This window comes from Megalobrama amblycephala, linkage group LG7, assembly GCF_018812025.1.
Source record: "Megalobrama amblycephala isolate DHTTF-2021 linkage group LG7, ASM1881202v1, whole genome shotgun sequence".
Classification (NCBI taxonomy): domain Eukaryota; kingdom Metazoa; phylum Chordata; class Actinopteri; order Cypriniformes; family Xenocyprididae; genus Megalobrama; species Megalobrama amblycephala.
The window spans coordinates 8,437,527-8,463,175 of record NC_063050.1 but is presented as its reverse complement, the minus strand read 5'-3'; the positions used below and the strand labels follow the sequence as shown (position 1 = coordinate 8,463,175).

The window sequence follows — 25,649 nt, the reverse complement described above, 5'->3', positions numbered from 1 at the left end:
AGTAACAGGTAGCTTATTGTATTAAGTGCAGTGTGTATGTATAGTCCAGTGTTGGGCTGTTAAAGTTAAAGTGCGGTGTGAGCATACCATTGTGGAGTATGCTGTGAGGTGTATTCGTTTTGATTGTTCATTAGTCTGATAGCCTGAGGGAAAAAGCTATCCCTAAGTCGGCTAGTGCGGGCACGGATGCTGCGGAGACGTCTTCCTGAGGGCAGAGAGAGCAGTCTGTGGGACGGGTGGCTGGAGTCATTGATAATCCTCCGGGCTTTCCTTATACACCGCCTGGTGTAGATGTCCTGGAGGGAGGGAAGCTCACCTCCAACAATGTGGCTGGCAGTTCGCACAACCCTTTTCAGAGCTTTACGGTTGCCAGCAGTGCTGTTTCCGAACCAGGCAGTGATGCAGCCCGTCAGGATGCTCTCTATAGTGCAAATGTAGAATGATCTGAGGATGCTGGGGCTGGGGGATGATGTATTATTGCACATTCTGACCACCTGACTTCTGCCTGTTTCCTCATCACTCCAACGTAATGCACCACCTACAGGCATCTTATAGAGACACTTACATCTAAGTAACATTTAAACACTTTTAAAGATTCTCATAAGTATTTTAATTGAAGAAAGAAAAAAAAAAAAAACATGCATTTTGGGGTACCTATATTTTTACTTAATAATTTTGTCTTTCATCATCATATTTCCAGTCTGTCACACATTCATAAATATTACAGCAGAGTGACAAAATCATTGAGAACAAAATGACAAATGATCTGAGTTTGTGTTTAACAGATCAACAAATCAGGAGCGTGAGAGGATATTCAGGAGGAAACGTCATTATAAACTACAAATATGAAAAGAAACTCAAGGATCCTTTGATAGACATCTGTAACACTGCAACATATCAATGTTTTGCTGTAACAATCACTAGCAGAGCAGCAGAATGGAAACAGGACGGACGATTCTCTGTTCAGGATGACAGATCTGCAGGTCTCTTACGTGTGTTTATCAGAGATCTGAATGAGAACGACTCTGGAGAATATAAGATTACAGTCAAAGTTTCTGAAGAATACAGTTTCTTCTCTGAGTTTAATCTGGACATCAGAGACGGTGAGACGCTTTCATTCATTTCTGCATTATCTGACAGAATCCATGAATATATCTGGTCATTGTCAGTGCCGCGTTAAGCCTTCGCGGGGCCCTGGGCTAACGATCGCAAAGGCCCCCCTCCCCCTCGACATCCATAATCGCGCGTCTTATGCGAATGAGTCCGACGATTTTAATATGAATAAGATATTATCAATTTAAAACATGAAGACAAAAATGGTAAAAACTTTTCTATGATTGACAACAACTGTAGTCTACTACAGTACGCTCCTCCATCATTATGACTTTGCATTGCTGATCTAAAAATGTAAAAAATAAAATTAAAACTAAAAAAGGCTTTTTAACAAGTCCAAGTTTAAATTCGACCGATTCGACTCTGGCTTTGGAATTTCAGAATGGTCATAGCATCATTTCAGATGCGATGTGTCTGAAGATTATGCTAGTTGATTAATTATTGTCACAGACTTTTTTTAATGCACGTTTTATACCTAATAAATGTACTGTTAGTTTCTTCTCTAAATATGTTTCCATCACATTTTATGTGCATTTTATTTAGTTGAATTAAACGTATCCACCCCAACGAGTGTACAAGTTACATTTATTCACATCTTGTGCAGTCTCTTAAAATGTGCAGATGTAGCGTTTTTTCTTTTCTTTTTCTTTTTCTGAAAACCAATATGACTCATTTAAAATTCTGTACTACTTACATTACTGCATGCATAAGTTTCAGAAACCCACTTTAAAAATGACGGTCATGCAATAGATCATCGTTAAGACATTGTATGGACCCTTTCTTTGTCAATTTATTCAGCTTCTTAATGATTTTAGTAGTAACATTTAACATAGATAGGCTTTAGCAAGTTATTGACAACATTATTTCTATTATGCTTCATTTTTATGAACGCGCACACGGCTTCTGTGTCGCGCACAGACGCGCGTGCGAGCCTTTAAAAGTATGTGGCTGCGGAAAGATGCGTTCGGCGTGTACACTGCGCACTATCTAGTGGACTTTTGTTTTCAATCACTCAATTCACTCTCGCATGGGCTGTTGTAGAGTACACACACGGCCCGTGCCATCACGAAAATTGGGATGCACGCGGACGGGGAGTTCGGACGACCGCGAACTCTCCTGATGACGAAAATTACGCGCTGCGAACGCCCGAAGTATACCTTGGTGTTAAGCCTGTAATAGCGGGGCACCAATCCACCCAGGCCCATATGCACGTGCATACCCAGACGCCACGACACTGTCCTGGTTGTATTCCTGCGTGCGTGTCCGCTGCGCCCGTGACTCTTGATTCAGGTGTGTGACGACGATTCATTTTAAAACGCAAAAGAGGATTGCCTCGGGGCCCTGGGCTGCAGCCCATGTTGCCCATTAGGAAAACGCGGTCCATTAGGAAAACCCTGGTCATTGTAACATTGCTGCACTTGATTTGGATCTGAAACAGATGATTGTTGTGTGAAGAGCATCAGTCTATCAGCTGCTGCAGGAGGATCTGTGAACATCAGCTGCAAATACCCACAATCCCACATTAGTGATGTGAAGTTTCTCTGCTGGAGATCTGGAGCTGATCTCTGTGCTGAAGAGACGTCTGTGAAGGAGAGCAGAAGATGGAGTCCTGAGGGAAAGATCCAGCTGTATGATGACAGAGAAGAGCAGCTCCTGACGGGAAGCATCAGTCATGTGACTGAACAAGATTCAGAATACTGGTGTGGAGTTCAGTCTGATCAAGGACACAAGAGCTTCATCACACGAGTCCTGATCAATGTTACAGGTATGGATGATTTTCCATAACATGTTGTTCATCTTATTACGTTGCTTAAAATCACTGAGGTTTGAAGCTGATTCTATTCAAGCAGGTTTAACCACATGGTTATTTTTAATTTAGACGTTCTTTCTGTTTAATTGAGCAAAACCACAAACTGCAAGTAAAAGAGGAAGTGTTTTTTTTTTCCTTTTCTAAAAACAAACTGAAGTTCACATGATTACAGTGTATGCAGGTCAAAGTGCAGCTTTGTGTAGAACAATGATGCTGTTGGTGCAGTTGTGGCCTAATGGTTAGAGAGTAGGATTTGTAACCCAAATGAAGGTCATGGGTTTGATTCTCAGTAACAGCAGGAAAGTAAGGCTCTTAACCCCCAATCTGCTTTGGGTGTGTGTGTGTGTGTGTGTGTGTGTGTGTGTGTTCAATACTCACTCGCGCGTGTGTATGCACTTGGTGAAATGTAGAGCACAAAGATGCTGTGCTCAAGTATGATGAAATGGGACACTGTACTTGGCCACACGTAACTTTCACTTTTCACAATGAGAAACTGCACTGCTCACATAGTGAAGCAATGGTCAGTGTTTGTGTTTGACCAATTTATTCTTCATTTCATTCTATAAATGTAACCACTCTAATACTGTTATACAATTATAGTTATTTGTTCATTTCATATTCATGTACTCATTTCTTACTGCTGAATGGCTTGCAGAAATGGCTTGCAGTTTGAAAGCAGCAGACGTTTTTAGTTCTCTCTGTATGTTAATCTCGTATCACTACAGTGTTTGGTGTTGCAGCATTAGTGTGGTAATTTGGACACATTATTACAGCAGTTTTAACTGTAGTTCAGGTGTGGTCATCTGGATACAGTAGAAGTGCAGGTTTTAGTGCTGCTGTAAGTCCTTTTACCACACTTGTACTATAGTTAACTGCAGTTAAGGGCGTTCATCCAGTAACACTGCTGTATGGTATTATTCAGTTTGAAACCACAGGCTAAAGTTCCAGAAACAAACATCTTGCGATTATTCTTTTTTTTTAAAGGTGCATATATATATATTTTAATATAAAAAACGGAATAGCTAATATTAAGAAATATTGAAAATTTTGAATACAGAAGCTACATTTGTAATGGTGTATTTTCATTTAGATGTGGTATTATTATTTGTGCAGTAAGATTAATTACTGCATAAATTAATTAAGATTATTAAGTAATAAATTCATTTTAAAACGGCATGGAATAGATTGTATAATATATATATATATACATATTATATATACATATACATAATCTATTCCATGCTATCTTGGAATAAAACCTGTTGTTTTTTTTTTTTTTAAATCCACTCCATCATTTGTTTATTCAGGTTGAGCTTCCACGCGCCGACTGCTTTGGGCCGGGCCTAGTCAAAGTCCAGGGCCGTTTTTTAGTCCCAGTCCGTCCCTGGTGTGTATTGACATCTTTCTGCATTTGAAACAACATTCCTTCTCATGTTCATTCATGTTTATTTGATGCTATAAACTAATATGAAGCAAGGTTATAATCGTTAACGAAAACGAACGAAAAAACGAATACTAGGTGGGAAAAAACATTGTCGTTAACTGAAATAAAAATAAAAACGAGGCATTACAAAAAAACGATAACTAACTAAAACTGTAAAGTTTGTTTGGCAAAACTAACTAAAATAAAATAAAATTATAGATTAAATGTGCTTAGTTTTCGTCTTTGTCAATGTCTTTCATAGAGCAGATAACGTTCAGCTGCATTTCCTTTCCCTGAGTCTCTCTCACATATATACACACACACATCCCCTCCCCTCCGTGCACACCGCGTCTCCATGAGAACGAATGTTCGACGTTGAAAAAGTTGGTATCTCGTGAACACTTTTACACAATCACACATTAAAAAGTGGTATAAAAATATTTTTAATTCTGAATATAACTTTGTCAGTGTGTTAATGTCGACCCGAGAAGCGACTGCTACTTTAGCAAGCAGGCACGTGCACACATAGACAAAAAAGACAAAAAAGGGGCTTGAGCACCTGCCCTTTTTCTTCCTCGAGAGAAAGTGCACTTTTTCTTGGGTGCTTTTTTTTTTTATAATAATACATGAATATTCATGTTTGCGCACAGCTTCACTGTCAAGCAAATATATTTACTGAATAAAACAAACAAACAAAAAAAAATACTATATCAGGTCGGCTTTGTCGAGTTCAGATGCCCTCACTCCGCGACACACCATTCATGCCCGAGAGTACGCGCGCCACGCCCCACCTCACCTCGAGTTTGCTGCTGGCTGTAAACTTGTAACAACTATTCCCGCGATAATGCAACTGCTGTCTGGCGATGAGAAGCGAAAAAGAAAAAAGCCCTAGATGGATGCATCCCGTGCATTTCTTTCAGGTAGGCTGTGTTCACAAACCTGAAAGTTTTGGCTATTTAATGGTTATTTATACATTTAACGCTGCATTAATAGTTTGACCACCATCAACACATCTGCCTGATTTGATACTAATGAAATCTGTGTCATATTATAATTTAAATTATTTTGAACCATGGTAAAGATATCAGTTGGGCTGTCAATACCAGAAGAGGAGCATTCCATGGACGCACATCCATGAACCACATTATTAGACAGTTTTCTAAGGATGCATGGTTTATTAAAACTATTTAAAAATCATAATACAGCATTAGCTACATAATGTTATTCTTAAATCTATGCTTACACAGGATAATACATCAATAAAATTTTAAACCCTCGCTCTGTCTTTGCATGTTTGATGTCCACATATTCTTGTTGAAGAAATAACAGTGGCTGTAGCATTTCTATCACAAAGAAGTGGCTGAATATTATTATTTGACTAATAATATTTTTTTTTAATCATGGTTGGCTTTGATCGTGAATTTGATCGTGCTGTGCTGTGTAACAACACAAATCAGCAGGCATTTGGCGCCCTCTGCAGGCATTTGTTATAATATATGTATATGTATTAACAGTTCAGGAAACAAAATTCTTGATGTGTTTAAATATACAGATTAGCTTGTTTTGGTTAATTTAGAAGAAATCTACAGATGCAAACAGACAGAGGGTAGTAGGCTTAAAACAAACTCCATCTAAATGTGTAGGGTTAGGGTTAAAAGTTTTCTTTCCATTAGAGTAAAAGACATGGAAGCAAAAATGGACCACAATCTTAAAATTGTCCACTCCATGAAAGAAGTATTCCAATAACACCAAAAAATTAAAACGATTTATTGATTTGTGCAAAATAAACAAATTATTAGTGAAACTATGTCCCTCTCCTTGGTGCAGTCATTTATTCTATATATATATAGCTACTTGAAAATAGTTGCTGTTGACTTCTCTTGTGATAAACCTATAGTGAATACTAAAGAAGACCATGGTCTGTGTGTGAATTAATTATTTTGTAGAAATCTGTGGAGTATAAAACAATTGCGTGAGTGTAAGAGAAGTCAAAGATGTCTTAATATATTTAAGGGTTCATTATTTTTTAAATAAATAATTATGAGAAGTGCCCTTTTTTCCACTTGAGCCCCTGCCCCCCAAAATGTCTGTGCACGTCCCTGTTAGCAAGTTAACTAGTCGCAAGTTTGTGGTAAAATGCACTTGGGTTGTCGATGTCAAAACACTAAATAATCTGTGATTCAAATATTAAATCATGTTATGTCATTTGTTTACTCTTAAGGCCAATTCACACCGCACCGACAAACGCCAACGAACAAGTTGGCCGTTGGATTTAGAATTCTATGAGAAAAAACTCATGTTCACACCGCCCCAACAAACACCGACAAATGAGTGACGTCTGACTGGGACGTTAACAACATTGTCAGGCAAGTTTATTATATTAATAATAGTATCATATATATTTTCATTGTATTAAAGTATTGAGGCAAAACAAAAATACTAACCTGAAAACCGAAGCGCTGTAGCCATAGATCTGATCGCAACCTATTGCGGTGCGGTTGGTATACACCGGTTTTTTTATTTTTTTTTAGCGCGACCCTTTTTATTATCGAGACCCATAAGCATATACAACCTTGTAGCTAAACAAGCCAAAACGGATTATTAAAAATGAAACTGAAGGTAAACCTGCGTTGCTCATGGTGGTTAACGTTACCTCTGTTAATGTGCTCTTGCTGAATGGCACGGATTGCACTATGGGCTATTGTACCTTTTGTAGATTTTTTTTTTTTTTTACTTTATTTTATTTTTTATAACGAACAAGCTGCGATGTCACATTTCCGCTGCTTTGTTGTGTGTGCGTGAGGCGTGGGCACGATCAAACAGCTGTCTTTGCCTCATCGTCATGGCAACGGTTCGTGGACAGGTCAGATTACGTCAGAGTTGGTTGCCGTTTGTTGGAAAACTGTTCACACTGCGCAGACATTCCACGACCGGACAAACACCGATTAAACATGTTCAGTCAGGTGAAAACAGACTCCGACCAACGCCAACAGGGGTATCACACCGATCCAACAAACAGGCGAGTTTGTTGGCGTTTGTCGGTGCGGTGTGAATTGGCCTTTACACTGAATGTTTGCTGCTTCAATCCAGACGAGCAGGCTATTGTAAATGTAGTATAGGGTGTGAAAATTGTACAGCTGTGGTATTTGTATAGGGTGTGAATTCTGTATAGAAGATGTGTAGATTTTTGGTACTGTGTGTGGATTTTGTAAGAGCGAGGTAAAGGAATTTCAATGGGGTGTGAATTTTGTATAGGGTGTTAAATGTGTATATTTTGTGAAGGTGTGAATCATATTTAATATAATAAAGTTCTGTGTAATGAATTGGTAACAAAGAAATTGCACACTCACGCACATACCCACGGCACACACACACACTAAAAAAATTGAAAAGCTGTATTTAAATTTTTTTTTTTATTATTATTTGTTATTTGTCATGTTATTTTCTCATTGAGCTTCCTGACAATCTGACAGAAATGTCTTGTTGTGGCTCAAAAATGGGTTGAATGGCTCTTTAGGTTTTTTACTGGCACACGTCACTTACACATTTCGCATTTAATGCGGAGTGTTGAGACTGTTTACATATTTGTGCCGATATGTGCATTTTATGTACTTCTTTTATTTTTGAATGAATATTTTCTAAAATTGTATGATGTTTTTGTTGAGTTATTACACAATACTTTTTCTGACCTTTTTGAATCTTGCCCCTGACAAATAACCCAAATTACAAAAAAAGACTAAAACTGTAACAGATCCCTTGTCTCCCGCACTCCATTTCCCATGAGCCTCTTGTCTCCACACCTGCACTCACTTCCCTCGTCTTCTCCCCATCATCACGGATCACCTGCACCTGGACTTCCTCGTCAGCACTGCCTTTATAATGGACTCACTCCCTTCATTCCCTGTCCGTTCTCTGTTGTGTTTATGTGTGTTACGTTGTTCTATATTCCAGTATTACTATTAAAGCTGCTGTAGGGAGTTTTTAGAAAACGTTGACTTAGCCTGAAAATTTAAACAAGCACAACTCACAGGTCACTCCCCCTTGCTCTCTGCTGCGCTACAGCCCTCCCTCCACAGCTCCTCCCCCATCACAACGGAGCCTGCCGTGAACGCGCAGGCTAGTAGTGCGGATAAACAGTTATGGCACATTCACTGGTACAGACAAAACATCAACAATATGATTTACATTGACTATGGCCTGCCCATACTTTGACTACAAACTTGGTCCTCAAAACATTACATATTTTGCAATACATGTAATGTAACTATATGACGCTGCACTATTTCTATAAGTAATAAATAGCTAGTAAGATAACATAACGGTAACTAACGTTACAGTATGCAAGTAATTATTCTATCGACATGTAATGCTAAATAAGGTTTGCTAGTACATTATTTCAGCAACATGACAAGCCAGTGAATTAGTAGGTTTCAATAGTTGCTTTGCACAGTGCGTGACATTTTATCTGTATGTTATGCGGCTAGAGTTTTGACACCGAGTCAATGGGCTCCGACGAGGAATTCACACCTACAGCGACTTCGAGGAGTCAACAGGAGAGGAGAAGAGGAAGCATCAGGCAGGGGACAGGCAGGCCTGTTTTGAAATTATCTTAGTTGTGTAGTTCTTATAAAATGAAACTAATCAAGCAGGGATACTTGTCAAGCAGAAACGTGGCTGACTCTGCATCGGTTTTTAATCCTTTCAGGACACGTAGCTCCCTCCACCTCGGAAAAGTTTTACCCTTGTTTTATTTCGGGCTCTATCTAATTCTTTCTTTTTGGCTTTTTTATCATCGTCATCTGTCTTTTTCCGTTTACCCGTCTTTATTTTATGAGCAGGTGCCACTCGAGGAATTGGCAGTTTGGATTGTTTTTCCGCCATAAGCAAAGCTGCGGCACACCGGTAATCTTGAATTTTAACGCCTGTACGCGCTGTGCATGAGAGTGGTGTGATCAGCGCACGCGAGCTTGATTGACACTGCTAAGATACTCCTCCTGGTTCTGATTGGTTGTTTCTTATCGGGAGTGGTGTATTTCTGCAAATGGCAATAGGACCACTGGGATGAGCCAGAGGAGCTTGATTTTTTCACAGATTATCTGTCTCATATTCTACTGTCAGGACATGGTTTAACAAATATGTAAAAAATACATTTTTACAAAAGTTACCTACTGCAGCTGTTCTTCGGAGGTGTTTTAAACAAATGAGATTTATATAAGAAGGAGGAAACAATGGAGTTTGAAACTCACTGTATGTCATTTCCATGTACTGAACTCCATTGTTATTCAACTATGCCAAGGTAAATTCAATTTTTGAATCTAGGGCACCTTTAAAAAACTACACAGTTTGAAAGCTGGGACTTTGTTTAATATCAAGTAACCTGCTTTGTCTTGTCTGTCGACGTGTTGTCAGTGTCCTCTTTGCTCCGTGATGTATTTTTCACTGCATGTTGCATGACAACGCCACGGCTTGTCGGACAAAGCAACAGTGATTAAGAGGGCGGGTCTTTGCGAAGGGTCAATTGAGATCTTTTAGTCTGGAGAAGGTTATAAAGCCATTTCTAAAGTTTTGGGACTCCAGCAAACCACAGTGAGAGCCATTATCCACAAATGGCGAAAACCTGGAACAGTGGTGAACCTTCCCAGGAGTGGCCGGCTGACCAAAATTACCCCAAGAGAGCAGCGACGATTCATCCAAGAGGTCATAAAAGACCCCACAACAACATCCAAAGAACTGCAGGCCTCACTTGCCTCAATTATGGTCAGTGTTCACGACTCCACCATAAGAAAGAGACTGGGCAAAAATGGCCTGCATCTGTTTGTGACCTAAAGCTGAAATGAACTTGGGTTCTGCAGCAGGACAATGATCCAAAACACACCAGCAAGTCCACCTCTGAATGGCTGAAGAAAAACAAAATGAAGACTTTGGAGTGGCCTAGTCAAAGTCCTGACCTCAATCCTATTGAGATGCTGTGGCATGACCTTAAAAAGGCGGTTCATACTCGAAAACCCTCCAATGTGGCTGAATTACAACAATTCTGCAAAGATGAGTGGGCCAAAATTCATCCACAGCGCTGTAACAGACTCATTGAAAGTTATCGCAAGCGCTTGATTGCGGCATTTGCGCAGTCATGTCCGCGCATCTTTCAAAGTATACTAAACCAAGGATGCGCACGGATGACCGAGTTTGACACATGCGCAGAGCAATTTTTTCTATACTATTACCAGATATCGTGTCATCAACCGGACATTCACTGGGCAGGATCAGGAATTTTTAAGAAAAATAGTGCATCCACCATTGCAATATAGTTCAGAAGATACACCAAGAGAATAGGAATCAAAAACGATGGAGAATGCATGCTTTTGAGTTTACTCATCTTATTTTTGAATCACTCTTTACACACTCTTCTTCAAGGACTGAACATTGTGTTCAGTACTGTGCATATTGCCACCTAGTGGACTATTATTTCCTGCTTGTGCATGTGCCGTTGCACGCACAACGTCCGCGTGGTCTCTAAATTTGGGCTGCACACAGACGGCCAAAGTATACCCGGGGCTTAATACAGCATTTTCTCCATTATACAATACGTTTTAGAATTAATTGCATGCCATTTATCAACACAAGACATCCAGCATTTAATATGATATTCTAAAATATTACTGCAGTGTGTAACAAGTCTCACAGTAGAGTAACGTTATAACATAATTTTCAACACACTGAAATGTGTCTGTATCATGAGAAAAGTGATATAAAATTCTGTGTGAAAAAAACGTCCTTTAGAAATTCATTGTTTCATTTTTGTATACAAAATTCTCAGAAACATCATCATCACCACCAACATCATCATCATCATCATCATCAAGAACATTGTCACCAACATCATCATCATCAACATCATTAAGAACATCATCATCATCAAGAACATCATCAACACCATCGTCATCTGCTTCTTCTTTCTCATCAGACAGATCTTCACCGTTCACAGGTATTTGCAGATCTTCTATATAACTCTGTCTCTAAACACATCAGCAGGTGATGGGTGTAGTTTGTGAAGAGGCCTGACCACCTATATATTACTAAACATGAAAATACATAAAATAAATATTACATTAAAAATGTAACTATAAAATAAATAAATAATATTACATTTAATACATTTTGCATAGTTGATATGTAAAAAAAAAAAAAAAAAAAGCAGTAATAAGCCAATCATTCTCGTTTGCTTATTGAGCTGAATCTGCATTTTTGTGGATTATAATGGAATGCCAAAGCTGCCAAAATAATAAATAAATTAATATATGAATAAATGTAACAAGAAATGTATATTTAAAAAAATATATATATATATATATATATATTATATATAAATAAAAATATAGGGGATGTAAGGAATGTAAAAAACAAGGAATGTAAAAAAAAAACAAATGTGTATTTATCCTTTTGTTTCCTTATTTATGTATAATTGTATTTTTCCCACATTTATTTATTTATTTATTTATACATGTTTCCACTTTTATTTATATCCACGTTTATTTATGTATGTATTATTTCCACATTTATTTAGTTCCTTGTTTATTTATGTATTTATACACTTATTTATTTAGACATTCCAAATTCCAAATTCATTTCTACATTTCTTTTTTTATATATATGCTAATGAGCAGGGTGTATTTTTATAGCAGTCGAGCTCAGAGTGGCAAAGGTGAAGCTTTGAGGCCACAGTGACACCTTGTGGTGTGACCAAACAAAATGCAGGAGGTGTGCGGACATGACTTTGCAATTTACACAACACAGTAAATCCACAGTGTTAAATTAACACCCCTCAGTGTTCATATGGGAACTACCAGCAGGGTGTTACAGTAACACTGAAGCAGTGTTAGAGTTAATTATATACTTAAGTGATTAAGTGATGATTGTTTGATTATTGAAGACACCTGGGGCCTGTACTATGAAGCTGGATTAGCTGGCTAGCCAGGTAAGTTTCAGATTAGTTTGTGCCAATCCTGGGCTTTAGGTACCATGAAAGTAACTTGACTTTTAGCGGTGTTCATCGCCATAGTAACTTACACTCCATGGCTAACCTGCTCCGGGGCAGGTTATGTTCTGGGTTAGAGATTTCAAACTGAAATTGGACCAATCAGACGTAAGCTAAGTGACACTGACACACCCAACACAATAAAGTCACTCCTCCAGTTTCTCTTCCTCCAAATTAAAGGGCACTATATAGTAAAAACAAATATTTAACGATGAAATTGTCTGGTTTTAACTAATTTATATATGATTTGTATAATTATATGATCTATATTTTTATTAATCCATTACACACACGCAAGTTTAGTGTAACAGTAGTTATTAAGCACTTAGTTTCAATGAATATTAATATATATAGATCATATGTAATATAGGCCTAAATAAGGAGTAAATATACTCTTTAAAAATGACTACATGTGACCTTGTATGTTTAAGTCTCTATCGCTATATATTATCAACTAACTTCACAACTTTCATTTGCACTGATAGAGAAAGATCATTTCTTTTATTTGTCCTCTTTCACAGACAAGTATTTTACATTAGTGTAAATGCGTTTAAATTCTTCATTTTCAGCAAAAAAGTTTTGAATCACGCTGGCTCTCTCGTGAGAAGTGAATCACAGTTTATCATGTTGCAAGGCATGTGATTGGCTGTTTGCCACTGATGTCACGGATTCATGTGCACGCGCTCCACAAACTCAGGATCAAAGCCTGAGTTGACAGAGAAAGTTGATGATCAGCATCATGGTACCAACAAAGCCAGATTGGAGTGGTTTGGTTTTGTCAACTCAAAACTAATCCTATAACCCTGAGTTTGTTCAACTACCATCATGGTACAGGCCCCTGATGATAATGAGCAGAATCACTGAAGAAAAGAGAAACACAAGAACTACCACTGACTTCAGCCACAACCTTAGATGAAATCAACTGAAAATACATTAAATCTCTCTTATTACAAACCAGATTTTATGTCTGTCATTCTTCTACAGTTCTGTTTGAGAACTACCAGGTTTAGATTTAGATGTTGATGTTTATTGATCACCATTATGATGATCAGTGTTAGCTTTAATTGTGCAGTTTGACTTTTGACATTTTTGTCAGTTTGAGGTTTTTGTAAAAGTGTTTGATGACATATTGCATGAATTGTATTTGACTGAAAAGCTTGTATTAAAACATATTGTTCTAATGATAAACCTGTTCTTGATGTGAAGTTTAGTGAAGCAGGGCCTCTGGTAGGAGCCGTTAAGTTGTGTTTATAATCACTACAATATAGTCGTTTTTAATTTGCATAACACTGACTGTAAAATATGTATTTTAGGTTTGGAAATTGTATATTTTGATCATATTCAAAGATTATTTCTCTTGTTTTCAGGCTTGATCGTTCCTCTGGTTCTGGTTCTTCTGGTTCTGATCATCGCTGGACTCTTATTACTGTTTCTCTGTAAGAAGCATCAGTCTCGAGGTTAAAACTCCTTCTTAACTTTTTTATAGGCAGAAACTCTTTATACTGAGATTTCTTGATCTGGTTTCCCACTTTGTCACCACCTATAGGCTACAACGAGACATGAGCAAAATACAGATATTTGATGATGTGTGAAAACATTTACACAAGACTTCAGTGTTCAAATGTGATATAACATCATTAATTTAAGATGCTTGTTTTTATCAGGCAGTGATTCATCATCTCAGACTGGACCAGGAAAACATGAAGTGGTGAGTCCAGTTACTGTATAAAATGATATTAATGTCTAATGCCTTCCATCCTGAAGATCTTCAGAGCTGTAAATCATTTCTCTGTCTCTCCTCAGGTTTCTCACACTGGTTGTGATTATGACGAGATTAAAGACACTCACAAACAATTACCCACAAACCCCTCTGATTCATCTAACTGTGTTTACGCTACAGTTGAGAAAGCCTCTGGTGACTCTCAGTGCCGCATCTCATCTGCTGAGGATCTGAATTACGCAGTGGTGAATTTCCACAAGAGATCAGACTGTCCTGACAGTGTCAGTGTCAGGAATAATCAGGATTACAGTGAATACGCTGCTGTCAATCATCTCACTGCTTGAAGAGCCACAGAAGAAGATTTAAACGAGCTGAATGTTTTTATCACCTTGTCTTTGGCATTAAAGGTGCCCTAGAACTAGTTTTAACAAGATGTAATATAAGTCTAAGGTGTCCCCTGAATGTGTCTGTGAAGTTTCAGCTCAAAATACCCCATAGATTTTTTTTATTAATTTTTTTAACAGCCTATTTTCAGCCATAATTACATATGCACCGATTTAGCGCGCGGCCCCTTTAAATCTGGCGCTCCCCCGTCCACGAGCTCTCGACTGCCTTAAACAGCATTTAAACAAAGTTCACACAGCTAATATAACCCTCAAAATTGATCTTTACAAAGTGTTTGTCATTCATGCTGCATGCATGCATCGATTCCTGTAAGTATAGTATTTATTTGGATGTTTACATTTGATTCTGAACGAGTTTGAGGCTATGCTCAGTAGGGGTGTAAGAAAATATCGATACATGTGAATATCGTGATATTATGTTTGGCGATACTGTATCGGTTCTCAAAAACACTGTATCGATATTTATATATTTATTTATTTACATCCAGGATTCGTGGCTTTGTGTTCGGTTTAAACCACAGACTGTATAAAACCCAGTCGCTAGATGGCAGTGTTACCTCAGAACTTAAACTGACGCGGAGCCGGAGAAGCACAAGGTAAAGGTGCGTGCATCGCTAATGTTAGCATTAGCAAACCCAGCTCACAATACGATATAATATTCAGCTCCCGCGGTATACAGAGCTGAAGTGTGGACTCATTTTGGCTTCAACTATAAAGAAGCCACTAAGGAAATCAACTAGGGTTGTAACAATATACCGGTATCACGGTATGAACACGTACGATTATCATATCGTGTACATTTGCTTATTTACGGTATTGTAAAAAAAATAAAATAAATAGGCAGAATTTCACTTGTGCATAGACAACAACTTTCTACTTCACTACACTCTAAACTTGCTCCACACATACAGCAGACAATGTCAGAGACATAAGTTGCTATCTCCAATCTATGCCCCACTGAAAAATAAGTTACAGTTTGCATTATGGGAATACTTTAGATATAGAAAAACAAACGCGGGGCTGTCCTCGAGTGTAGATATCCAAAAACAATGTGGGCGCAAAGTAGGCCTACCTGCAAAAGGAGGAAACGCATCAAACATGTTGACCTATATTCGAGAACACCATCCGTGTAGATGCAGGTATGTTCCCGTTTATAACTTAGGTCGTATGATGTGCGTGATGGAGAGGGAATCCCGGAATCCAGTCATGAAAATTCCTGAAGCTTTCCTGCTTTCCTGTAGCTCAGTGGTTAGAGCATGGCACTAACAATGCCAAGATCATGGGTTCGATCCCAGGGATTGCACATACTCAGATACAAATGTATAGTATAATGCAATGTAAGTCGCTTTGGATAAAAGCGTCTGCCAAATGCGTAAATGTAAAATGTAAATGTAAAATGGAATGTAGGCTACAGTATAACGCAGCGATGTCAGGTAAAAACGCGCGATTTGTTGGACTGACGAATAAAATGAAAGCAGAGCTGTACAATAAATAAAATCGTGACATGGTCTAGGCGGGGTCTGTGAATATTAAAGCGCAAACAGACTGCTGTATAAATATGTCTGTTTGTTTTGCGTGTCAGTCTGTGTGAATGAGCTGCGCCGTTTCCTGTACTACATACTTAAGTATGTGCGACGCTCTTATTGTTTTTTCAGTGTTTGCCGTCTCGTTATCAGAGGACATGAACACAAACATATCCACGGTTGCTCTGAGATAGCGCTTAATGAGCATTTCATTATTTTATTTGAGAAAAACCATTGTCAAATACACTGAAACTCAAAGCTCTTCACTACATCCCGTCAAAATAAAAGACCGCTTTTTAACTCGAAGAAATTGACTGAAATTTATTATGATTGTTAAATAGAATGTACTTCTCAAAATAATAATAAAAAAGTTAATTTCATTTTCATCGTTTTGATAATATTTGTATTAAAAAATAAAAGCCAGAAGAATTAGTCAAGGCAGAATTTCTGAATTTTAATTATTAATAAAAGTTGTTCATCTTCTAATCCATAATCATTTATTAAATGTGTTTGATTGTTTTTGATTATTGAAATCTGAATAGAGAAAACAAACATTTTAATTAATTTATTGGTCATTTTAATTGATGATATAAATAATAATTGATTGTTTAACACCGTATACCGTGATACCGTGAAACTGTGATATTTACTCAGACGATTATCATACCGTGGAAATCTCATACCGTTACAACCCTAAAATCAACAAGAGTAATTTTTTTGCAAAATAGGCCAAGTTAAAATCCAAATACTCGGGAAATGCATTGAATCTGAGAGCTTGCTTAACATCCTGACGGCATCCGCGCTGCTGAGAGAGGCGTTCGATAGAATATGTAGTATGTACTGCACATTTTTCTCTTAGTAACAAAATAAGCACGTACAACAAAATTGACAGCGGTGGCAGCAAAAAGAACGTATCTGATCATACAAATGGAATGGACTATGCAATTTCTGTTGTTAAATAGTTTAGAAATTAAAAACTGCTGTACTGTGAACCTTTAAAACATATACACCTAAGGAATCCTGCAGTCACTTTACTATTTTCCCTTTATTTAGATTGCACAAAATAGTGATATTAATGCAAATGATACTGTATTGATTAAATAAAATAAAGTTGCTTGTCAGGTTTTATGCAAAGGTTGTGTTCTTTATGACCGTTTTTTCTAAAATTAGATCTTTCTAAAAATAAAAATAAAAAAACAAGGAATATCGCAATATATCGTATCGTAAACCCTGTATCGCGATATGTATTGTATCGCCAGATTCTTGGCAATACACAGCCCTAATGCTCAGTGGCTAAAGCTAACATTACACACTGTTGGAGAGATTTATAAAGCATGAAGTTGTGTTTATGAATTATACAGAATGCAAGTGTTTAAAAAATGAAAATAACGACAGTCTTGTCTCCGTGAATACAGTAATAAACGATGGTAACTTTAACCACATTTAACAGTACATTAGCAACATGCTAACGAAACATTTAGAAAGACAATTTACAAATATCACAAAAAATATCATGTCATCATGGATCATGTCAATTATTATTGCTCCATCTGCCATTTTTCGCTATTGTTCTTGCTTGCTTACCTAGTCTGATGATTCAGCTGTGCACAGATCCAGATCTTAATACTGGCTGTCTTTGTCTAATGCCTCGATCATGGGCTGGCATATGCAAATATTGGGGGCGTACATATTAATGATCCCGACTGTTACGTAACAGTCGGTGTTATGTTGAGATTCGCCTGTTCTTCGGAGGTCTTTTAAACAAATGAGATTTATATAAGAAGGAGGAAACAATGGAGTTTGAAACTCACTGCATGTAATTTCCATGTACTGAACTCTTGTTATTCAACTATGCCAAGATAAATTCAATTTTTAATTCTAGGGCACCTTTAAAGGGTTAGTTTACCCAAAAATGAAAATTCTGTCATTTATTACTCACCTTCATGCCATTCCACACCCATAAGACCTTCGTTAATCTTCGGAACACAAATTAAGATATTTTAGTTGAAATCCGATGGCTCCGTGAGGCCTCCATAGCCAGCAATGACATTTCTTCTCTCAAGATCCATAAATGTACTAAAAACATATTTAAATCAGTTCATGTGAGTACAGTGGCTCAATATTAATATTATAAAGTGACGAGAGTATTTTTGGTGCGCCAAAAAAACAAAATAACGACTTATTTAGTTATGGCCGATTTTTTTGGGCGCACCAAAAATATTCTCATTGCTTTATAATATTAATATTGAACCAATGTACTCACATGAACTGATTTAAATATGTTTTTAGTTAAGTTTGTGTGTTTGGTGTTTTTTTGTTAGTCTTCAGTGATGCTTCTTTGCCTTGTATTTTAGTTATTTAACTGCTGGCATGAAGTCTGATGAATGTTTAAATTACAGCACAGTGTTTTGTTCTGCAGATGACAATGAAATGATCAGAGTTTGATGTAAATAAATACAATGCAGCTGTACAATATACAAAAATATATGCAGCTGTGCTCAGTTTTATAAACAAACTTGGGAAATACAGCACTGAGAAATAATTTTTTCTCAGTTCTCATTTTAACAGCCTGATAACCTAAACAAATCAGATGAGGTTGTGATATTGTTTACTAATGTGATATGCATGGATTATGGAAAGCTGAAATGCACATAAAAACACATCGTCTGAGCTTTGTGAGTGTCTGTTGTGAAGCCTGAATAATGGTTATTTCAGAACATTGACTCTCCACTGATGTTTGACAGAGTTGACCATGCTTATTTGTTCAAGTTACTGGAGGGTTTTGGTTTTGGAGATAGTTTTCATGGGTTAATTTATTGTACAATGAAGCTGAATGTATGGTCAAAGTAGCAGCTGGAGGTTTAAGTGTTCCTATTAAAGTACAGAGGGGTACCATTTGGCATATAACAAACTAAATTATACATTTTAAACCAAACAAAAAGTTGATCACAAAAAATAAGTACAGAGGGGAATAAGACAAGGGTGCCCTCTTTCAGGGCAACTTTATAGTCTTGCAGTTGAACCCCTACTGTGGAAATTAAGAGAACAGTTGACTGGTTTATATATTGAAGGGTCAAATATTTCAAATGATGTGAAATGATCTGCCTATGCTGATGATGTAACTTTAATAATCATGAACAGTAATGATATTAAAGTGGCTTTAGAAAATCTGAAATGTTATGGAAGAGCATCATCAGTGAATATAAATTGGACAAAAAGTGAGATCTTATGGTGTAGTTCAGAGAGATATAATGTCCTGCATCTACCTAATAATGTCATGTGGTGAAGAGATGGTTTTACGTTTTTAGGAGTGTTTTATGGTTCTGAGACATACAAGAAAAAGAACTGGGAAAAAGTGTGTATCCAGTTATCTAACTGGAAATGGCTAATTCCTCAGCTGTCCTATAAGGGAAGGGTCTTAATAGTCAATAATTTTGTTGCTTTAACTCCAAAATGACTGTATTGGACCCTTCTGCTGCTGTCATTAAGGACATTCAGAGATGTCTTGTTGACTTCTTTTGGACAGGTCAGCATTGGTTGAGATCTGCAGTACTTTACTTGCCTCTTCATGAAGGAGCGCAAGGTGATATAGGATATAGGATGTAGGATTGCTGTTTTTAGACTACAAGCTGCCCAGAGACTTTTGAATGGGACAGATGTCAGTTGGGCTGATGTGGCTTGTGGTCTTTTGAGGAGAGGAGGATGACTGGTACTCGGCCGACAATTGTTTTTTTAATGAATTTAAATGATGTGGTATAATTTAGTAAAAGAAAGTATTTAGTATAATAATAGTAAAAGAAAGATTATGAAAGATTATTTTTTAATAACATCACTCTTTCAGCACAAGAAATTTAGCATTGCTAAATTTCTTCCCAGTTCTTTTTATGTATTAACTTTCTGATTCAGTACTTTAGCTGATGATGTTTTATTAGTTCATTCCTGTTCTGTTGGTTCATGTTTCTGATGTATACATTTATTGTAGAGTCATATTTTAATTCACTGAAAAATAAATATTTTTTGCTACCAAATCGTGATTATTTCTCCAAATCTTACAGTGAGAGAGATTATTATTTAATGACAATATGCCTATATGAGATTTTTGTAAGTGTTCCTTGACAGTGAAGCATGTTTTATTGGAATGTCCTGCTTTAAATGATATTAGGCAACGCTCTTATTCAGAAAGTACAATAACAGATTTCTCCTGGAAAACTATTAGAATTTTTATTGAATATTAAATGGAAAATGTTATCTAACTAGTACTATTATTGGATGTTATATATAGTTATATAGGTGTATTCAATTAATTGACTTTTTTTAAACTTTTGATTTTTTTGTAAATTGTATTGTTGAGTTTGCCATGAATATAGCCTTTGGTACTTACATGGTGTTAAATGATACATAAATACATTATATTATTTAAAGTTATAAACATCCAGAAATGCAGTTAAAGATCATAATGATCAGCATGAAAGACAAGAAATGTTATTATTTCTGCAAAAGAGATCTGAGTCTGAAATATAAATAATTTATTTGATCTATTTTTATTTTCACTGATTTAAATATTTACATTTAATCAATAGTCATTTAAAGTCTGAGTATTTACGTTTTGTCATTATTGTAATATTCAAAGATTCAAAACTTTTTTTTATTTATCTTTGTCACAAAGTTTCTCACGAGCACTTGGTGTTTTTTGTGAACAGGCTGTTTTTTTCCGTCCAGCTCAAAGCCACAGGAAACTGGTGAAGGTTCAGGGTCTCAGTTCAGTTAAATTAAACAGACTTACTCAGGAAACCCACAGTGAGACACGTGAGACTGAAAAGAGAGAGTCAGAAGATCAACATCCATTGAGAGCAGAAAACAATAACATCAAAATATCAGGCAGTAGCTTTATATGGCATTAACTGTAAGAGGTTTATGCTAATCTAGAGATGTAACGGTATTACTGAGTGTGATTCTGTGTTGTGAAATCATGAATGAGATCATTATTAGACAACAGACAGATGATAATCAGTGAAATGATGAGTTTATAGTTTGGTTAACTTTTTTTTTATATATATAGGTGTGTAATTTCAAAATAAAATGTTTTTTTACAGTATTGGTTAGGTTGAAGAGACTTGCCTGCAAATGTCTCAGGTCTTCGTCTCGTGTTTGCAGGTTTGATCTGTGGTCAGTGCTCTGAACATGAGATGCTCTTCAGCTTGTGGTTTTGTTATTTGGGTCAAACCAAGAAGCCCTTCAGCCTCCTGCAGGTGTGATAAAAACAGAAAATGTTTTTTCATTACCAATTGTCACAGATTTTACACCCAATAAAAAAATCACTATACAAAATAAAAATCTTATTTATAACAGCTGTTCACCCATTAAGTTTTATTCTGGTCATTTACTCAAACTGTTTAGCAAATCAGTCCAACCCAATACAGTCATTAATCAACAAGTGTGCATAATGAAATATCTACTTGCCTTTTAAATGTCAAAAGTCGAACCTGGTCTTTGTCGCACTTCATATTGTTGTACATTGCACTGAGAAGAAGTTATAGAGAAGAGCTGATGCTCGTGAACCACTAACAATATCTTTACCAACTTAAAAAACACTATTAAATGACTATGGTAAATATTAAACGTGCATAATTATACACTATGCATATTGTTATATTAATCACCATTCTCTAATGGATAACACCATATTGAGCAACTACAGGCCAATCTCAAATCTTCCTTTCATAGGCAAGATCATTGAAAAAGTTGTTTTCAATCAGCTGAACAAGTTCTTAATCTTGAATGGATATTCTGACAACTTTCAATCTGGTTTCCGACCGCATCACAGCACAGAGACAGCACTCATAAAGATAATAAATGATATTCGCCTTAACACAGATTCAGGTAAATTATCAGTGCTGGTTCTACTCGACCTCAGTGCTGCGTTTGACACTGTCGATCACAACATTCTTCTTGACAGGCTGGAAAACTGGGTTGGGCTTTCTGGGATGGTCCTTAAATGGTTCAGGTCATACTTAGAAGGGAGAGGTTATTATGTGAGTATCGGTGACCTTAAGTCTGAGTGGACATCCATGACATGCGGAGTCCCTCAAGGTTCAATTCTTGCACCCCCCCTGTTCAACCTATATATGCTGCCACTGAGCCAAATAATGAGAAAGAACCAAATTGCATATCACAGCTATGCAGAGGACACCCAGATTTACCTAGCCCTCTCACCTAACGACTACAGCCCCATTGACTCCCTGTGCCAATGCATTGATGAAATTAAAAATTGGATGTGTCTAAACTTCCTTCAGTTAAACAAAGACAAAACTGAAGTCATTGCGTTTGGAAACAAAGATGAAGTTCTCAAAGTGAACATGTACCTTCACTCCAGGGGTCAAACAACTAAAAATCAAGTCAGGAATCTTGGGGTGATTTTGGAGTCAGACCTGAGTTTTCAGTAGCCATGTAAAGACAATAACTAAATCAGCATATTGTCATCTCAAAAATATTGCAAGAATTAGATGCTTTGTCTCCAGTCAAGACTTAGAGAAACTTGTTCATGCTTTCATCACCAGCCGGGTGGGTTATTGTAATGGGCTCCTCACTGGTCTTCCCCAAAAGACCATAAGACAGCTGCAGCTCGTACAGAACGCTGCTGCCAGGATTTTGAGCAGAACCAGAAAACATGAACACATCACACCAGTCCTCAGGTTCTTCCACTGGCTTCCAGTTGCATTTAGAATTGATTTTAAAGTACTGTTACTTGTTTATAAATCACTCAATGGCCTAGGACCTCAATACATTATACGTATTATCTTTTTATTCTTTTAATTCCTTTTCCTGTTTTAATTTCTTTTTTAATGTATTTTATATCTTTTATGTATCATCTTGTTATTCTGACTTTTTAATGCATTTTAAATATTGCTGTCTGGTTGAAAGAGCTGGGAGAATTAGGAAGAAAGTGATTAGGTTAAAATTTGGCAAATTTGGATAAGGGGACAAACCATGGGGAAATTTGAGCTGTGGTGCATGGTTAAGATATCTCTGGATTACAGTCAGGACACTTTCCGAAGGGGGAATTTGAACTGCGTTGCATAGATAAGATATCTCCGGGAGGGGGATTAGGGCTGTGTGGTGCAGTTTGAGGTGTCTTGGCAAAAGGGGAGATTGAAACTGCGTTTATCAGTTTGAAGTGCCTTAACAGGTAGCAGTCCTGTCGTGTGAGGAAGATCCATTCAGATCTGCTCTGATGGATAGATCGGTTTAGATCCGCTCTGATGGACAACAACAACAACAACAACAAACTCCCTGAGACTTCCTAGCTCTTCCATCCAGATAGCAAAATTCTCTGTTTTTACTGTTATTTCTATTCCTTCTGTTCTATTTTTATTCTTCTTTTTTATGTAAAGCACTTTGAATTACCATTGTGTATGAAATGTGATATACAAATAAAATTGCCTTGCCTAATGTTACGAGCCCCTCTTTAAAGTCTAGGGGTAAGAAGAGGCATGTAACAAAAAAAAAAAAAAAAAACGTTGAGAGAATGAGAGAACTGCCGTCTCCAGGTCCCAGGGCAGGTACAATAATGCTCAGTAACACACGATTCAAAGATAATAAGATTTATTAAACAAATGGTAGGAATTAACAAAAAGACTTCAGGAGGGGAGAGGCCAAAATAACAAACAAAAGGATTCTTAAAGTTAAGGGATAACTTACCTACTGTACCAAAAGAAAACAAAATAAAAATACAAACACAATTCCCTAACTCCCTTTTCTGCATAAACAAGAGAAAATATGGTTCTTAAATAAAATAAAGGCATCCACCTCCCTACATAACTAAAATGAAAAGACTTAGAATATCAAGAGAATTAAGGCAACAGAATAGGATTAATTACATTAATTAAGGACAGCTTACACTCAAGTCTCAGGATTGGAAAAATTATCTGAAACACTAGACAGCTCAGGTAAACCAGTCAACTGAAGCCCACGTAATTGTTGTAAAGTTTTAAGTATACACCCATTAGCTGAAACACTTCACAGCTCTTTACCTGAACACTACAGGCAAAACAATATACACAAAAGAAACCAACAGCACTGGGACCAGAAGATGGTTCTCAGAGGAAAGCCTCAGTCTCTCTCCTGGACTGGAAGTCTTCAGCTTCATTTATACTCCACCTAACGAGCTGCAACAGGATTCAGGTGGCACTCATGAGCCTGTCAAGCAAACAGGAGGAGGAGCAAGAGCAGCATAGAAAAAAAAAAAAAAACAGCACACAGGGAGAAAAACAAAAAGATACAAGTCATAATTCATAAAAAAATAAAAATAAATAAATAAATAAAATGAGTCCCTACGTCCCAATGGACGTAACACTAAAATGTGCTAAGATGTCAAAATGATCAAATTTAAACAATAACTAGATTTGTACATTTTCATAGTGTCTGTACTGCATGTTCGTCGTCCGCACAGTGCAATCCAGTGGCTGTTGTCAGGTCTAAATGGTAAAATAACGTGTAGTAAATTTGCCCCAAATGCTGCTTTATTAAACTGCACCCTTTAAGAAAAAATAAGCAGGACGAATACTACAGGAAAAAAACAGCAAGGATGCTAAACTTCATAGTTTGTGAAAAGATGCAGTCACATTGGTCTAGACTGTAAAAACAAAAAGCAGTTTTATTTTTGATGCTTTTAAGTTTGTTCATGTAACCTGTGTGGGCATCTCTTTCTCTGGATTTAAAGATAACACAAACACAACCAAATGAGTTTTTTAATCTTACATTCATAAATCTCTGGCTCCATCTAGAGGTTAATCTGTGAGTGAACTGTTGCTGTTTTGTTTTATTGAAAGTAGCAGTTGTATTGTGTGTTAGTTGATACAGAACAGAGATTGAGAGGCTGTTACACACCATTTTCAATTAAAAACGGAAAACTTTTTATGTGTGATGAGTTTTGGTGGCCTGAATATGCAAAGAAAACGGGTTTCAAAGTGCATGTTTTTGAAAACGATACTGTTTTCATCTCCATCTCAGTGTAAACTGCAAAAACCGAATCTGTGAAAACGGTGACGGCATGCGTATTACACACATGCATATTACGTGTTTAGTCTACCCAGCTTATTTTTCAACGCAACGTTAAGGTATTTTCTGTGAATGTGTGTGACTCCTGATTTATTAACCGCTATAGTGAAATAAGGAGAAGAATATCAAAGTGCAGTAAACTGTAAAATAAGGTGGATAGGCATGAGCGAGGCGAGAGCTCGGTAAAAGAATGAGTATGTGCGCAGGCGCGTGATCTTTCTTTACAAAGTGACATCACCAACTACTTATCTGGCATGTTTAATACAGCATTTTTAGTCATTTTTAGTCATTTTCCCGGATCCGTGTGAACGGGATAGTTTTGATAACGTTGTCATCTCTACAAAGATTTTTGTAAATCAAAACCGTTTGTGTTTTAGTACATTGTTGTGTAAACATACCCTGAAACTTCTGTTCTTTTTTTTTTTTTGATGGTATAAATTACTTGCCTTTTGTTAATCTGGACGAATGAATTGTCTAATATTTGATAATTACCAGACACAAATTTAGCAAAAATTTGTTTAATGTAAAAGTTTGTTTTATGACCACAGTGAAGGAAGCAGATAAACT

General features: G+C 36.9%; 3 protein-coding genes across 5 annotated transcripts in view; all 3 read left to right on the top strand.

Annotated features, from left to right (window-relative positions):
* The window catches only part of LOC125271222 (uncharacterized protein DDB_G0271670-like), a 41,450-nt gene extending 24,009 nt beyond the window's left edge, over positions 1–17,441 (top strand). For 2 of the 3 annotated variants that reach the window (XM_048195251.1, XM_048195254.1), the window contains exons 4-9: positions 786–1,103; positions 2,552–2,878; positions 11,161–11,328; positions 13,746–13,835; positions 14,043–14,086; positions 14,182–17,441. In XM_048195251.1, the coding sequence (XP_048051208.1) occupies positions 786–1,103; positions 2,552–2,878; positions 11,161–11,328; positions 13,746–13,835; positions 14,043–14,086; positions 14,182–14,442 (1,208 nt within the window). In that variant the 3' untranslated portion in view covers positions 14,443–17,441. The remainder of the gene's footprint in view (positions 1–785; positions 1,104–2,551; positions 2,879–11,160; positions 11,329–13,745; positions 13,836–14,042; positions 14,087–14,181) is intronic. The other variant, XM_048195255.1, reaches the window with a different exon arrangement.
* Positions 1–25,649, top strand: part of LOC125271224 (B-cell receptor CD22-like) — a 1,156,500-nt gene that overhangs the window by 652,806 nt on the left and 478,045 nt on the right. The window lies entirely within an intron of this gene.
* LOC125271198 (hemicentin-1-like) overlaps positions 1–25,649 on the top strand; it is a 987,774-nt gene that overhangs the window by 503,777 nt on the left and 458,348 nt on the right. The window lies entirely within an intron of this gene.